The sequence below is a fragment of the Procambarus clarkii genome, chromosome 83, assembly GCF_040958095.1.
Source record: "Procambarus clarkii isolate CNS0578487 chromosome 83, FALCON_Pclarkii_2.0, whole genome shotgun sequence".
Taxonomy (NCBI): Eukaryota; Metazoa; Arthropoda; class Malacostraca; order Decapoda; family Cambaridae; genus Procambarus; species Procambarus clarkii.
Genome location: NC_091232.1, coordinates 14,790,082 through 14,808,116, shown reverse-complemented (window position 1 = coordinate 14,808,116; position 18,035 = coordinate 14,790,082). Strand labels below are relative to the sequence as shown.

At 37.3% G+C, this 18,035-nt stretch overlaps 1 protein-coding gene across 2 annotated transcripts in view; it reads right to left on the bottom strand.

Annotated features, from left to right (window-relative positions):
- Nucleotides 1-18,035, bottom strand: part of LOC123768775 (neural cell adhesion molecule 1) — a 213,303-nt gene that overhangs the window by 182,319 nt on the left and 12,949 nt on the right. Inside the window, exons 2-3 of one of the 2 annotated variants that reach the window (XM_045759563.2) lie at nt 14,407-14,442; nt 8,620-8,773 (exon numbers count right to left, since the gene is read on the bottom strand). In XM_045759563.2, the coding sequence (XP_045615519.1) occupies nt 8,620-8,753 (134 nt within the window). In that variant the 5' untranslated portion in view covers nt 8,754-8,773; nt 14,407-14,442. Of the gene's footprint in view, nt 1-8,619; nt 8,774-14,406; nt 14,526-18,035 lie in introns of those variants that run through there. The other variant, XM_045759561.2, reaches the window with a different exon arrangement.

Genomic DNA, 18,035 nt, shown 5'->3' with positions numbered 1-18,035 from the left:
AGGGGTTTATTTTGGGGGGTGCTTACCTTTCTGGGTGCCTGTCCCAGTGAAGAGCAGGGGTGCCATAGGCACAATCAGAGAACACTGTATAAACATCAGATGTCCACGGTTGTGCAACACCCTCCCAGCGAGCATAAGAAATATTGCCGGAACAACCATGGACATCTTCAAGAGGAAACTAGATTTATTCCTCCATGGAGTGCCGGACCAACCGGGTTGTGGTGGGTATGTGGGCCTGCGGGCCGCTCCAAGCAACAGCCTAGTGGACCAAACTCTCACAAGTCACGCCTGGCCTCGGGCCGGGCTTGGGGAGTAGAAGAACTCCCAGAACCCCATCAACCAGGTAATCAACCAGGTAATGGCAGATAGAAAATGCTCCAAAATCACATGAGCATTTTTATAGGCCATTGCTCCTCGTGCCTCTCTGAGGGGGCCAGGTTTTGACTTGTGGTCCCTGGTAGGCCTAGAACTCCACCCACATCAACTGATCCCAAAGTTAGGGATATTCATATCAGCCTGGATAGCTCCGGGGAGCCATAAGGGCTCCCCCCAGAAAAAACATTTTTTTTTCACATTTTTTTTTTATGCACATCTCAAGAGGGGCTCGTGTAACAGGTGCACAGTGCAGGGGCTAGGGAGGCTATCTACACTTGTCCTATTTCCCAAAAAAGACAATGGATTCAAACTCAAACGCTCAACCGCTCTTGTTGACCCGCCCGCCCTTCCAATTTTATCAGCTGTTTCTTGAGCCCACCGCAACCCACAGATGATGTAGCATCCCCAGAAGGCAGCTAAGTACACAGTGACCCAAATGTGATTGAAACAAATGCCAAGACCAACCCATATTATCCCATCTCTACCTCATTAGCGTTGCTTCCTGGAGGAAGCTGTTCCCAACGTTCATTGCTGCCATATCAAAGAGACTTCCCCATTTTACCTGCCTACATTTATCTTGCTACCATGCATCCCAGAACCAAGCCCAGTAAGGCCACTAATCAGGAATAACCCAACTAGCCAGGCTAGCAACAGGAATAGTGCGACTGTCTTCCCCTTGGGGGCTGCCAGGGACAGGGGGTACCGACTCTCCCCTCGACAGCTATAACAAACCATCTCAGACAATTATGCAACCATATGACCTAGTCTAAGGCCATAACTAGGCCACAACCATATGGAGTTACCATATGCAACTAGGTCATAACCATATAGCCTAGTTGCAAAGGAAGTAGTTAAGAGGTACTTGTCAGTGCTTACCGGTATAATAGGAAGAGCAAAACTTTCCTATTACAAGAATAGATTCAAAAAGCAAAAGGCAACATGAAAAGCACATGGAGAGCCATTTTTAACATCCTAGGAGCTAAACAAGATTCACATAACCAGATAAAAATCTCCAAGGATGGTTATACACCTGCAACGGATTTTGAAATGGCAACTGAATTTAATAGCTTTTCATCGATTGGCGCTAACCATGCCCGAACAATCCTACAGATCCAGACACATGTCACCACATATCTTTCAGGCAGCTACCCAAACCCTCTTCTCCTCTCACCAATCAGCCCTACAGATATTGTGTCCATCATTCACTCACTAAAAACCAAACCTGGGAACATTAGTGAAATACCATCCATAGTATACAAGAGTGCCTCCCATGCCCTTGCACCACCCATAGCTTTGCTGTTCAATAAATCTGTAGTATCATACCTTCACTGATATTCTTAAAAAGCAAGAGAAATGCCAGTTCATAAAGCAGGCAACACGGCAGACATAAATAATTACAGACCCATATCAAATCTACCTATATTATCAAAAATATTTGAAAAAATTATTTACAAACAGCTCTACTCCTATCCCATAAAATTCAATATATGTAGTCCCTGCCAGTTTGGCTTCTGCTATTAAGAGAGTACCAATGATGCAATTGTTTGTCTGCTTGACTTAATCTACTCAGCCCTTGACAAAAGTGAGTTTCCGATTGAACTCTTCATTGACCTGAGAAAGGCTTTTGATGCTGTTAACCATAACTACCTCTTACTTAAACTCTACCATTATGGAATCCGAGGCCTTGCCACGAAATATATCCGATCCTATCTTAGTAACAGACACCAATATGTAGCCATCAATGATATAACCTCTCCCACTCTACCACTAATTGTAGGGGTGCCACAGGGCAGCATCCTAGGGCCCCTCCTATTTCTTATATACATCAATTATCTGCCTAATGTCTCTAACATGCTTAAACTTATATTGTTTGCTGATGATACTATCCTCATCTACTCTGACCCCAACCTACTCATATTAAATAATGTTGTAAACAATGAAATAAAAAAAGTCCACTTGTGGATGTCAACCAACAAACTCACGCTAAACATAGAAAAGACCTACTACATCTTATTTGAACGCAAATCAACAAATACAATTAAGCTTAAGATAGACACTGTTAACATTAGCAATAAAATTGATGGAAAGTTAAATGGCCTATACTTAACCCTTAAACTGCACAACACTTCATATAAAGGGTTGAGTAACTTGCAATAAATTGCACATTGCGTCATATGATGCAATGGAGTACTCCGAAAGATTTAACCACTGAACTGCACCAACCGAGTATTCTCAGTCAGCGGGAAACTGCACCAACCACGAAAACTCGTTTTGATTTTTCGGTACCTATTCTAAATGTGTACGAGGTTGGTTGTGTATAAAATGGACTCTTAGGATCTCCAGTGAGAGGCAGCCATCTTGGAAAAAATTCCCAGAATGCCCTAGGGCTGCTGGCTGGGTTAGTACTGAATAAGCAACCATGGGTGGCACACGCGCCTCTGGTTCCCAAACACCTGTTCGACGCGGTGTTGAATGATAAAGCTCTGTCGGTGAAATTCAAACCCTATTGTTTGAAGAACATAAGGGTCATAATATTGGTGAAGCTAGATGCAATAAGGACCTAACACAAAGGTGGGATGCAAGTGATACAGCACCTATGAGGACGATACAGCGAGCGTATCCAGTTGTAGCTCCGAGCGTCACTACATAGATGAATCATTTTCTGCGTTCAGTGATGATGCATCTCATATAAATAGCATAGATGAACAGTGTAGGTGGCTTCCATGATGGTGTTTTCCATAGATATTTTCAGGAATACCTGAATCTCTTCCTAACTGACAGACACTCTCTCTATCCCAAGTTCTTTCCCAAGAGGCAGACAAGAGGAGCTCCAGCATATTTCAACAATCCTAAGTATTGTAGTACAGGATGATGATAGTGAGTGGTGTCCCAGAGTACATAAGGGTATAGTGCTTTTGAAAAATAGGTGAGATAACAGGAATATGCCAATGGAAGTGAAAAATTGGATGAGAAAAAGTTGCCCTAGTGTTTCCAGTGTAGAGAACAACATTCAAGATGGCTGCCGGCAAGAGGAAATACAAAACAAAGTTTGATTTTGTTGGATTCAGTGAAGAAAGCATTGATATAACCAGTCAACAAGTTGGTAAAATTAGATACTATAGTGACCTCTCATGTAGAAATAATTAGTAAATTGAAAGAAAGTAATAACCATTTAAATAGCAAAGTGTATGTCTTGAGGGTGTAGTGAAAGACTTGTGCACGGATAAGATTCAATTGGAAACAAATTGCAAAGCCATGGAAGAAGAAAATAGACTCTTAAAAATAGCTTTGGAAGAAGTTAAAGTAAATTTAAACATAAATGACTACAATAGGTTAGGTAAGGAATTTCAACAGGAGAAACAGCTTTTGTCAGCACAGATGGAGGAAGTTACACAGGGAATAGAACAGTGCAAGAAAGATATGCAACTCACTTATGCACAAGTGGCCAAGGAGAAGGAAAAAATAGAAGAAGCAGTTAAGGAAATCAAACACTGCAGCAACCAAGATAAAACAAACATTAGGCTGGAAGTGAGAAAAGAATTGGCATCTAACCCAAAGTTGGTGCAAAACACAGTTGATCGGAGTAAGTCCCTGATCATTTTTGGCTGCAAAGAAAAGGAGATAACATCTAGGTCCGAAAGAGCTGTAGAAAAAGCAAAAGTAGTAGATAAAATTGTTGGCCTCGTGGAAGGTCTTACAACCATAGAGAATGTGTGCGACTACAGGAGAATAGGCAGATATGTAAAAGGGAAAGATCGACCTTTGAGGATCACCCTAAATGGTGCCAAACAGATGGAAGAAGTACTAAGGAATGCTAGAAAATTACAAAGTGATGAGGATGGGAAAGTGTGGTCGTTAAGACGAGATCTTTCAAAAGAAGATAGAGAGAAGCTAAAACTGAACCTCGCCGAGGCAAAACGTTTAAATGAGAGCAGGAAAGAAGAAGAAATCAATTCTTTTTTCTACAAAGTGATAGGGGTAGGCAGACCAGTAAAGTAGTACATAAAGGCAAACCAACAAAATCATTAGAGAGAGGGGGAGTGAAAAATAAGAAGAGAGGGAACAAGTTCCTGAAGATTGCATACACCAACATAGATGGAGTAAGATCGAAGATACTGGAGTTAAGTGATGTAATACAGCTGCAGACACCAGACATTGCTGCACTCACGGAGACAAAACTTGATGTTATTTTAAATGAAGTCATATTCCCAAGGGGCTACTCAATTTGGAGACAGGACAGAAAAATTAGGAAAGGCGGTGGCGTTGCTGTGCTGGTGAAAGAACACCTAAAGGTGAACGAAATAATTACTGCCAATCCACAAGAAGTTGACATAATAGGACTAGAGATCTGCCATGAGGATGATAAACTAATGATCATAAATGCATACAGCCCACCGCTAAGCAGCACATGGTCAAAGGAGGAGCTAGATAGTAAAAGAGAAGGTCTTATAACAATAATGAGAGAGATCATAGTGAGAGCGGAAAACGATAGTTCACGACAGTTGATAGTCGGCGACTTCAACTTGAAAGCCATAGACTGGGAAGCATATGAAGCTAAAACAGAAGATTTCTGGCATGTAAATTTGTAGACCTCATCCTGGAAACATTCTTGTATCAATATGTTAAACAAGCTACGAGGATGAGGGAAGGGGATGTTCCCTCCATGCTAGATTTGATATTTACCAGGAAGGAGGAAGAAATATTTGACATTCAGTACCTTCCTCCCTTGGGTAAAAGTGACCATGTCTTTTTTGGGAATAAAGTATGCAATATGTTATAATCTGGAAGAAAATATGAAGGTTAATGCAATTGAAAAACCTGGCTTTAGGAGAGGACATTATGGCAACCTTAGAATTTTTTTTAGTGGGTATAATTGGACAGACTTGTTGCTAGGCAAGAAACTGAATGAGATGTATGTCAAGTTTTGTGAAATATATGATGAAGGCACAAAAAAATTTATACCAAAACAGAGAAGCAGAACTAGGAAACAGGATTGGTTCAACAGAAAGTGCGAGAGGGCCAGAGACCAAAAGACACAAAAAATGGAATCAATACAGGAAGAGGCAAAATCCCCAAACATATCAGCGATACAAAGATGCGAGAAACAACTACACAGCAGTGAGGATAGAGGCAGAAAGAAATTTTGAAAAAGGGATTACAGACAAATGTAAAACAGAACCAGGTCTATTCTATAAATTCATAAACAACAAATTGCAGGTAAAGGATGATATACAGAGGTTGAAAATGGGAAATAGATTCACGGAAAATAAAAAAGAAATGTGTGAAACATTAAACGAAAAGTTCCAAAGTGTGTTTGTACAAAATGAAATCTTCAGGGAACCAGATACAATAAGAATTCCAGAGAACAACATAGAGCACATAGAGGTGTCTAAAGACGAAGTGGAAAAAATGCTCAAGGAGCTAAATAAGAACAAGGCAGATGGTCCAGATGGAGTTTCACCATGGGTTCTGAGAGAATGTGCACCTGAGCTCAGCATTCCTCTTCAACTGATTTTTCAGGCATCCCTGTTTACAGGAGTTGTAGCTGATGTGTGGAAAAAGGCTAACATAGTTCCAATCTACAAAAGTGGAAGTAGGGAAGACCCCCTTAATTATAGACCGGTATCATTGACAAGTGTAGTAGTCAAAATATTGGAAAAAATAATTAAAACTAAATGGGTAGAACACCTGGAGAGAAATGATATAATATCAGACAGACAGTATGGTTTTCGATCTGGAAGATCCTGTGTATCGAATTTACTCAGTTTCTATGATCGAGCAACAGAGATATTACAGGAAAGAGATGGTTGGGTTGACTGCATCTATCTGGACCTAAAAATGGCTTTTGACAGAGTTCCACATAAGAGGTTGTTTTGGAAACTGGAAAATATTGGAGGGGTGACAAGTATGCTTCTAACATGGATGAAAAATTTTCTGACTGATAGAAAAATGAGGGCAGTGATCAGAGGCAATGTATCGGACTGGAGAAATGTCATAAGTGGAGTACCACAGGGTTCAGTTCTTGCACCAGTGATGTTTATTGTCTACATAAATGATCTACCAGTTGGTATACAGAATTATATGAACATGTTTGCTGATGATGCTAAGACAATAGGAAGGATAAGACACTTAGATGATTGTCATGATCTTCAAGATGACCTGGACAAAATACGTATATGGAGCACCACTTAGCAAATGGAATTTAATGTTAATAAATGCCATGTTTTGGAATGTGGATATCTCTGTGTAAATATCCAACTCTGGCCCCAGACATCACTCGGTACCCCTACTCAAATCTCTGAATATGTTAGATATTAAGTCACTGCACATTCTCTCATGTGTATTATACATATATAAAACACTGAACTGTAATGCCAAGCCTGACCTCAAAAGCTTCATTGAAGGTTGTAACAGAACCCATGAGCACCACACCAGAATTAAATACAGTTTTGATATTCCAAGAGTACGACTTAATCAAACTAGAAATGCTCTACAAATCAAGGGACCCAGAATGTGGAATGACCTTCACAACCATGTTAAAGACTGTACCTCTCTCAACCAGTTTAAGATAAAAACGAAGCACTATCTAATAAATTCCCTCTAACCTACCTTACCCCTCTGTTGTCAACCCATGTCTGTTTTTTTTTTTAAACAACACTGTTTGTAATTGTCTGTAATAATTTGTAATTGTATTTATGCTGCTTTTTCAGCCATGTTCCCCTCTCTTTTATCTCTATTTTTATTTGTTTTCAACACATTTTATTCTTTATACCCATTAGTATTAAGCTTTAGTCATTATTGTTTTTCCTGCCCGAAACACTTTGCGTAATAGTGGCTTTAGGCATTGTATGTACTAGCTCTATCTATTAATCCAACAAACTTTGTAAAATCTCCTGTATGTATGTACCTTACCTAAATAAACATTATATTTATTATTTATTATTATTTATCATGCAGTGATTGTTTTTCTTTTTTAATTTATTTTTATTTTTTTTTATTTTTTTATGGAAAATGAAGCAGCCTACCTGACATCCACTGAACAAACCTTTTAGACTATTTTTTTCATTTTTTTTTTTTTTTTTTTTTTTTTTTTTTTTAGAAAATGGAGCAGCTTACCTGACATCCACTGAATGAACCTTTTAGACATTTTTAATTTTTTTCAAATTTAAAAAAAAAATTATTGTTTATTTTTTTTATAGAAAATGTAGCAGCCTACCTGCTATTCACTTAAACAAATCTTTTAGACATTTTTTCTTTTTTCAATTTTTTTCAATATTTGTCTGTAGTGATGCATCACAGTGTTATTGAAAAGGTTAAGGCAATGGCCTACTGCAGCTTGATTTAGGTGATTCGTTTCAGCAAAAGTTTGCAGTTCTTCCCATGCTGCACACATTTTCATAATAAATGAGGAAGGAACATCCTCTACATCAACAACCCTCAAACCATTTTCATGTTAATGAATGATCTCTTGTTTTTCCTGTGGTCATCCTCAGATGTGTTTTCTTAGGTTGAACCTTACCACTGACTTTCTTGGGACCCATGGTGTGATATATAATAATTACTTTTATGTTCAAAAACAAAAAAGCACCACAATAATGGAATTTCTTATAAGCGTGACTGTCACTAAATGGGCGGCTCTGGTAAACTGAGTCAGGTCTGCCCGCGTGACTAGAAACCATGCGCTTGGTCGACCCAAATGCTTATGATTGTCATCGACTAACGATATTCGTATCAACGAATATTGTAAGTCTATGACACTATCATAAGTCAAGTCGCATTTAGTGATAAAATTTGCATTTTCTGATCAAATTTATATCGTAATTCGAAATTATCCTAAGTCGAGGTGTCACTGTACTACATTTATTCTAAGAAACATATATATTTCCCATAACAATGCTAGACATATACTCATGTTCAGCATGACTTCCCTCTGCTTTTTACAACATGTATCAGTTCAATGAATGTGCAATGTATTGTCCTATCTATCATAATTTTGTTATACTTGCTCATATGTCTATCTTTTTCCCCATGTACCAATCCAAACCAAACAACAGTAATATAAATATATCCGAACTAACCAGTATATATATATATATATATATATATATATATATATATATATATATATATATATAAATATATATATATATATATATATATATATATATATATATATATATATATATATATATATATATATATATATATATATATATCCTTTTTCATGACCTTGTATGTCCTGACCTGCCCTTGTAGTTGGTGATCTGCTGGCCCTCTGGACCAGTCCACATGACCCGTTGAACGTTAGTTGCATTGCTGTAGCAGGAAACGAAGAAACTACCTCCCTGGAATACTAACTGCACATCCCCTAATGGCATGATGACCAAGTTCTGCGCGCCTGCAACAAGATCAAAAGTTAGAGGAAGTTAAAGATGAAAACACGGTTATAGATTGGAAATGCCCGTAAAGGCTAAAATATAATATTACATAGAAATATAATAATTATAAATAAATAAATATAAATAAATATGTTTATTCAGGTAAGGTACATACATACAAACAAGTGATGTTACATTAATGGATTGATATATAGATAGAGCTAGTACATACAATGCCTAAAGCCACTATTACGCAATGCGTTTCGGGCAAGAAAAACATTAATATCTAGAACTTAATACTAATTGAGCATAAAGAATAAAAAGTGTTGAGAACAAATACAAATAAAGATAAAAAAAAAAAAGGGGGGAACATGACTGAAAAAGCAGCACAAATACAATAGGTTGACAAACAGTGTTGATTAAACAAAAAAAAATTACAGACATGGGTTGACAATAGAGGAGTGAGGTAGGTTACAGGGAATTTATTAGGTAGTGTTTAGTTTTTATCTTAAACTGGTTGAGAGAGGTACAGTCTTTAACATGGTTGGGAAGGTCATTCCACATTCTGGGTCCCTTGATTTGTAGAGCATTTCTAGTTTGATTAAGTCGTACTCTAGGAATATCAAAACTGTATTTATTTCTGGTGTGGTGCTCATGGGTTCTGTTACAACCTTCAATGAAGCTTTTGAGGTCAGGATTGGCATTACAGTTCAGCGTTTTATATATGTATAATACACAAGAGAGAATATGCAGTGACTTAATATCAAACATATTCAGAGATTTGAGTAAGGGTACCGAGTGATGTCTGGGGCCAGAGATGGATATTGTCCTAATAGCAGCTTTGTGTTGGGTAATAAGAGGACGTAAATGATTTTGGGTAGTAGAACCCCAAGCACAAATACCATAGTTGAGGTATGGATAGATGAGGGAGTAATAGAGAGTAACCAGGGCAGGGCGGGGTACATAATATCTGATCTTAGAAAGAATGCCAACAGTTTTTGAAACTTTTTTTGATATATTTAGAATGTGACCCTGGAAATTCAGCTTGTGGTCGATGAGAACGCCAAGGAATTTGCCATCTAATTTGTTACAAATTTGGGTATTGTTTATTTTGAGATTTATCTGATTAGAGGATTTATTGCCAAACAGAATATAAAACGTTTTGTCAATGTTAAGGGTGAGTTTGTTGGCGGTTAGCCAAAGATGGACTTTCTCTAGCTCAGTATTTACTGTGGCATTTAGAGCAAGGGGGTCAGGACTGGAGTAAATGAAGGTTGTGTCGTCAGCAAATAGAATTGGTTTGAGGTGTTGGGAGGCATTTGGAAGGTCATTAATGTAGATGAGAAAGAGGAGAGGGCCAAGTATGCTGCCCTGAGGAACACCAATGTTGATGGGTAGGGTGGGAGAAATTGTATTATTCACAGAAACATACTGGAGCCTGTCAGTAAGATTTGAGGTATTGCAGGGAGTGTCCTCTGACTCCATAATGATGTAATTTAAGAAGGTGGTTTTGATGGTTGACAGTGTCAAAAGTCTTACGCAGGTCCACAAATAACCCAACAGGAAACTCCTTTTTATCAAGAGCTGCGTGAATTAAGTTAATCATACTAATAAGTGCATCGTTAGTGCTTTTTTTGGGTCTGAAGCCATATTGACAAGAGCTAAGTATATTGTGTTTGGCTAGAAAAGAGTAAAGCTGCTTGTAGATTAGTTTTTCGAATATTTTTGACAAGTTAGGCAGGATTGATATAGGTCTGTAGTTGTTAACATCTGTGAGATCACCACATTTGTGGACAGGGGTTACTCTTGCTTTTTTTAGAATGTCAGGAAAGGTTTGGAGTTCAAGTGACTTGTTGAAGAGCAATGCAATAGCAGGGGCTAGAGATCTGGAGGCTTTTTTGTAAATTAAAGTTGGTATCTCCTCGAGGGCACTAGACTTGGTTTTAAGGGAAAGGATTATTTCATTGACATCAGTGGAGCTAGTAGGCTTTAGGTACAGAGACTGTGGATAGTTACCTGTAAGATAGTCCTTAACATCAGTACAGGAAGATGGAATATCATTTGCAAGGGATGACCCAATGGAAGAGAAGAACCTATTGAACTCAATAGCAGAATCAGAGGCTGAAAGCTGACCAGCGTTATTGGAAAGGAGTGTTGGTTTGTTATTTAAAATCATCTTTGATCCCAATATTTGTGAAATTGTGCTCCAAGTTTTTTTAATGTTGCTCTTTATTTGGGTAAATTTATCTTCATAGTATTTAGTTTTGGCTCGTCTAATTATTTTAGATAGCAATAATGAGTAATTCTTTGAGAATTCTTTGGAGACTGTTCCTAGCCTATACTTCTTCTCAAGGTCGTGTTTTTTGTTAATGGATTTAAGTATTCCCTTTGTAAGCCAAGGATTGTTAAGTCTTTTGCTTGTGACTTGTTTTGTAAGCATAGGACAGTGGGTGTTATAAAGGCTAAGAGTTGTTTGAAGAAAAGATTGCACTGCTAGGTTGATGTCCCCTATGTTACCTAACTCGAACTCCCAGTTGACATTATCAGCAGCAGTTATAAAATTGTTTATAGCAGTTTCATTGTGCAGCCTAAAGCTTAACTCCCTTGTCTCTAGAGGTGGTTTGCTAATGTTAGTTAAGAGAAATGTGGGGTAATGGTCTGTAGTGCTATCGGTGATTATACCTGAAGTAAGCGGAGAGGTTATGTTGGTCCAGATGTGATCTAGAGTCGTAGCAGTACTATCAGTGATTCTAGTTGGTCTAGGGATTAAGGGTATGAGGAAGCAGGAATTCATACAGTTGAGGAAGCTAACAGCAGTAGGGCGTTCAGGCTCGCAGAGGTCAATATTAAAGTCCCCTGCGATAATTAGATGGTTTTTGTTCAATCTGTTATCTAGTATTAGATTTCTAAGGTTTGAGTTGAATTCGGACACATCAGTGTTAGGAATTCTATAGACTGCACCTACAGACAGGACAGACTCGGCACCCTTGACTCTGAAACTGGCGAAGATATACTCCCCACAGCAGTCTCTAGTTCTAATTATTTTTAAGCATGTTAGTTCTTGGTGGTAGTAAAGAGCAGTACCACCACCTCTCTGCATTTGACGACAGTTGTGAATTGCCGAGTAGTTAGGCATGTTAAAGAGTTGAGTATTATCCTCTTTCAACCACGTTTCAGTAAGTATAATAAAAGAGAATTTGTTGTCAATAGTTTCAATCAAGGCACTAACATCATCGAAGTGTTTACCTAGGGATCTAACGTTCAAGTTGATTACAGAGATATTGTGATTATCTGTTAATACATTGTTTACGTCATGTGCTGTAAAATATCTGCAATTTTGATCATTGAAGTGATGATTGTCATAGATAGTGGATAAGAGGTTTAGTTCTGGGTCTATACTTGTCTGCATAAAAAGGCTGTTTGCAGGAAAACAAGGCAAGAATGGCAAATTACAAAATAGAAAACAAAGAAAAAAGTAGATTAAAAATTCTAAAGTAAAATAAACTTAATGGTAATTTTAAGTAAAACGAAAAAAAACTTAATGGGAACTAGGAATGTAAAAAATTAACTAGAATAATTAATAACAATAGATGACCAAAAAAGTAAAAAAAAAACAATTTTGAAATCTATAAGATGAAAAGCTTGCTTACTATACTATTATTAGTACACTATAGTTGAATACTAAAGTTACACTAAAACAAACTGAGGTAGTTTATATAGAGATACACTCAGGAACACTAGATAATGACGTTAATACTAGAGGACACAGGCAAAGCCAGTGTACTATGGAACATGGGAGTAAAAAGAAAAAAAAGACAATAATAAAGATGACAATATTATTCTTTTTTTTTTTTTTTTTTAACTAAAGTTAAAACCTTTTGAAGGGAAAGGCAGAGCTAGAGTACACAAAGGTAGTTAAATGAGATTATAATTTGAATTCAGCCTATACAGCAGATATCCCACAGTCACTGAGGAAAGAATTAAGGTGAGCTGTCGTTATTGAATAGGTTTTTCCAGTGTCAGTCCTCCTAGCTATAATTTTACCATCTCGCACAAAACAGTGTTTAATTGTAGGGGAATTTTTGCAGAAGCCACGCAGTTTAAAAAAGAGATTTTGCCTGCACCTGGTCAGACATTCATTCACATAAACAGTGGATTTACTAGCAACTGCAGATGAGATAAGATCAGTCTTGCGGGAGCAGCTATCTAATTTTAATCGAATTCGCCTATTATTAGTACCAGATGATTTGGTACCCACTCTATAAGCTGCTTTGATGTCATTTTTTTGGATCGAATAACTTAACTTATCCTGCAATACTTTGATCACGATGGCAGCACAGTCTTCACCATCAGTTTCTTCGGGAAAATCACGTGAAGAGATAATTACAGACTCAAGTAGTTTATGTTGGTCTGTCTCGTCTTGGGTAACAGTGTGTTGTTGTTGTAGGTTGTTCAGATGGTTCTCAAACTGTTGCAATATTTCTTCCTGTTTTTTAGTGGTTGCATCTGGATTAAAGTTTGTAACTGTGTTCTTGAGAATGCTTAATTCTTGTTCGAGGTTGGCAACTTTGGTAGCTAGATCTTGATTGTTCTTGTGTAAGTCTACAACTTCATTCTGCAAAGATAATAATGAGCCTTGCAGGTTCATTATTAAGGCCGACTGCTCTTTGATTACTGTCATTTGATCTTCATGTACTTGAGTTAATAACTTGAGCCAAGGGTTATCAGCAAAGCGCTTGAAGTCAGAACATTGGGCAGCAGCTCGTTTAAGTTGGTCCATATGGCTACCTAATTGTTGCATGACCCGTGTCGGAGACGGCGCTGCGCCCAGCTGAGATTGTTTGTTATTGTTGACGGGGGGAGAGTCGGTACCCCCCACGGCGGCCACCGAGGGGGAGATAGCTGAACTAATCATGTTGTTAGCCTGGCTAGTAGGGTTATTCTTGTTAGGTGTGCTATCTTTCTTAAGGGTCTTAACGGTCTTACTTTGCATGATAGCAGGATAAATGTAGGCAGGAACAAATAGGGAAGACTCGTTGATAGGCAGCAGTGAACGTCGGGTACAGCTTCTTAGCTCCAGGGAGCAACACTAGTGAGGTCGAAATGAGAGAATTACGGGTTGGTCTTGTTGGTTTTTTCAATCACATTTAGGTCACTGTGTACTTAGCTGCCTTCGGGTGATGCTACATCATTTGTTGGTAGCCGAGAGCTCAAGGATCAGCTGATAAAAGAGGAGGGAGGGCAGGGCCGACAGGTGTTGTTGACGTTCGTACTTCATACACTATACACAATTGTAAACATGACCAAAATACATACTGTGTGTTAAGGTCACTCTACATAATGCTAAACATATCTGACACAGAAATAATTTGGATAAGATATGTCATAAGGCTTTAATAAATGCATTAGTAGTGTCCTAAGTGATAGACTTAATGAACATCATTCAAAATAAACTGTACAACAAATATTACTTAATATGAAAAGTAATTTGGGCATGACGATGTTAACATTCTCTGATATTTAAGCAGAAAATTAAAAAGGTTTTCATTAGCTGGCAAAAAAGCATATTACATGTAAAAAAAAAAAAATACTGGTACCTTTAAGTATGATTTAAAAAAAAAACAAAAAAAAAACAGGAAATTTGCATGCTTACTTCTGAACTTTCCTGATGAGTTGAGAGAATAGGAATCTGGTGGGGAAAAAAGAATAAAAATATTGTTATTGAACTAAAAATGATGAATATGATAATGAAAAAATATGATGTATTTGTTTTCCTTGAGGCATTTTAATCAGGGGTGCAAATAAGTCGTGCCAAGGCAATGTAAAACTCACAAGGAGAAATCCAAGGTATTTTAAGTTATGGAAGGGAAAACAAATGTTAACAGGGAAAAGACTACGATTATAAGAGGAATTCATAAGTTTACCTCAATTTACCTGAGGGCTAAAAACACTCTAGTGTCTTCGATGAAGACATGAAGCCGATGGCTTGTCAAATGTCCCCACATTTGTCCTGATTATTTTGTCAAGCTGGATTTTAAAGTTCAGCAGAGTTTTATCATTCATGGCAAAATGAGTTTTTGGCTTCCATTGCATGAGAGTTCATTGCAAAACTTCCAGAATGTCATCACAAAACTTGTTCAAAAATATATGCCAAAAAGGAGCAAGAAAAGAAAGGGAACTAGATGGATGATGCAGAAGTAAAATAAACATTGATAACTATGCAGAACCTCTGGAGAACATATAAATCCATGACAGAAATTATTGATTATGAGATATATAAAAAGGCACTAAAGTCAGGTGCACCCAGAAAATCAGATCACTTGTTAAATCCCTAAACTTGCTAAATATTAACTCCCTCCACACATTCTCTTGTGTCAACTACATTTACAAAACCCTGTTCTTAAATGCAAACCATGCTCTGAAACTCTACCTGGACAGATGTAATAGGACCCATTATCACCACACCAGAAATAAATATCTCTTTGATATCCCCAGGGTCAAACTTAATCTGTGTAAACACTCTATGCAAATTAAGGGACCTAGTCTATGGAACTCACTCCCTAGTGAATTGAAAAACTGTAAAACTTTTGCCTTATTTAAAAGCAAAACCAAAAAGTACCTAACTTCATCTTCTTAGTTTCCTACACTGAGCTTTAAATTTGCTCTGTACCTAGTGTTACCCAATCTCCTAATTTTTATGTAATATCAAACAACCTTATCATTGTGTTCATTGCTGTCTTCTTTTATGTGCTAGCCATATGCTGTATTGTGACTACCAATTTTTGTCAACTACCATTCAAGCTGTCATTGCAATCAGTCTTATATTGTTTCTGCTGTATTGTGCCTACCTATTTTTTTGTCAACTACCATTCAAGCTGTCATTGCAATCAATCTTAGCTACCTATGTGCTTTAATATACTGTACCTACAATTTTCTCTCATCATCTTTTTTTTCATTTCATGTAATCTGTTATCATTTTTTTGTCTATAAATTTTGCAAGTATTTACCTCCTTAAAATTTTCTTAGATTAAGAACCTGCCCAAAACGCTGCGCGTGCTAGTGGCTTTACAAGACTGTAATTACCATATTTGTATCCTCACATTCCTTATGTACATTCTTGTATATGCATAAATAAATAAATAAATAAATAAATAAATAAATAAATAAATAAACAAACTACAAAAAAAAAAATTTGCCCAAAACTTAAAAATAAAAAATCGTTCAATGCCTATAGTATACAGTAGAAGGAAAACCAAAACAAATGACTCTGTAGGACCCTTAACAGATAAGACTAAATTATAATGGATGATAAAGTAGCAAACACTCTAAATTCATATTTTACATGTGTTTACACTAGAAAAGTTAGATGACATCACATCACCCACACAGACAGGGGCCTGATAGTTGAATGGACAGCGCTCTGGACTCGTAATCCTAGGGTCCAGGTGATGGCAGAAATAAAATGAGCAGAATTTCTTTCACCCTGATGTACCTGTTCACCCAACAGTAAATAGGTACTGTACTTGGGAGTTAGACAGCTGTTACAGGCTGCTTCCTGTGTGTGTGTGGGGGGGGGGGGGAAATAGTAAATAATTAGTAACAGTTGAGAGGCGGGCCAAAAGAGCAGAGTTCAACCCTGTAAGCACAACTAGGTGAATACAACTAGGCAAGTACAACTAGGTGAATACAAATGTTTGAAGGTGGTGAAGAGAGTGAATTTAAGAATATAACCATAACATGCAACATAATTAGGAAGAACACTGACAAACTAAAAGACTCAAACGCCCCAAGTGTGGACAGAATACAATCCAAAGTGATAAAGGAACTGGTAGAAGAACTATGCCTACCACTGAAATTACTTTTCACAAAATCTCTGGAGCAAGGGATAGTCCCCCTAGATTGGAAATATGGAAATGTCACCCCTATTTTCAAAAAAGGCAGAAAGAGCTCAGTGGAGAACTACCATCACCAGTACACCAGTTGAATATACCAGTAGATTGACAGTTGAGAGGTGGGACCAAAGGGCCAGAGCTCAACCCCTGCAAGCACAACTAGGCGAGTACAATCAGGTTGACATCACACATCTGCAAGCTCATGGAGAGAATCCTAAGGGAGGGAATCACTCATCATTTTTTAGTGATCAATCTTGCAAAATCGACAGAACATGGGTTTGTTAAAAACAGATCCTGCCTTACAAACCTGCTCACATTTTTTGAAACTTTAACCAGCTACTCAGACAAAGGATGTCCGGATGCTGTAGTATACATGGATTTTGCTAAAGCCTTTGATAAGGTCCCATATGAAAGATTGGCAAGGAAATTACAGGCATATGGAATAAATGGAAGAATACTAGAATGGATAAAACAATGGTTAAAACAAAGAAAACTAAGAGTTGGGCTAAATGGGAATGAATATGATTGCAGGAATGTAGTAAGTGTCATACCACAGGAGTCAATTTTGGGGCAACCCTATTCGTTATATAAATCAATGACATGCTGTACCACATGAAAGACTGGCCCATGGAATAAATGGTAAAATATTAGAATGAATAAAACAATGGTTGAAGGAAAGAAAACAAAAGGGTCGTGCTAAATGGAAATGAATCTGAATGGAGAAATGTGATAAGTGCAGTACCACAAGGGTCCATTTTGGGACCTACCTTTTTTGACATGTCAACCCATGTCAACCAATGCCTTACTATTTTTAAACAATGCTGTTTGTTGACCAACTTGTATATTGTCTATTTTCTACCATGTTCCCCCCTTTTTTATCTTTTATTTTTTCTTTCAATGCAATTTATACTTTAAGCTCAATTAAGTTTTAGTCCAAGTGTTTTTTTCCCTACCTCACCTTGCCCGAAATGCTATGCGTACTAGTGGCTTTAGGTATTGTATGTACTAGCTCTATCTATAAATCCAACATTATGTTTGTAACTAATCCTCTATGTATGTACTTTTACCTGAATAAACATTTAATTTGATTTGATTTGATTTGACATATACATCAATGATATAGATGAGAATATTAAAACAATTTTACAACAATACAATTTTATTTAGGTAAGGTACATACATACAATAAATATTTACAAGGATTGTTTGACTTATAGGTATAGCTAGTACATACAATGCCTAAAGCCACTATTACGCAAAGCGTTTCGGGCATGATAAACTTAAATGACAAGCTTAATACTAATTGAGCATAATGAGTAGAATGAAACAAGAAATGAAAACATAGATGAAAAAGCAGCACAAATACAATTATGTCGACAAACAGCGCTCT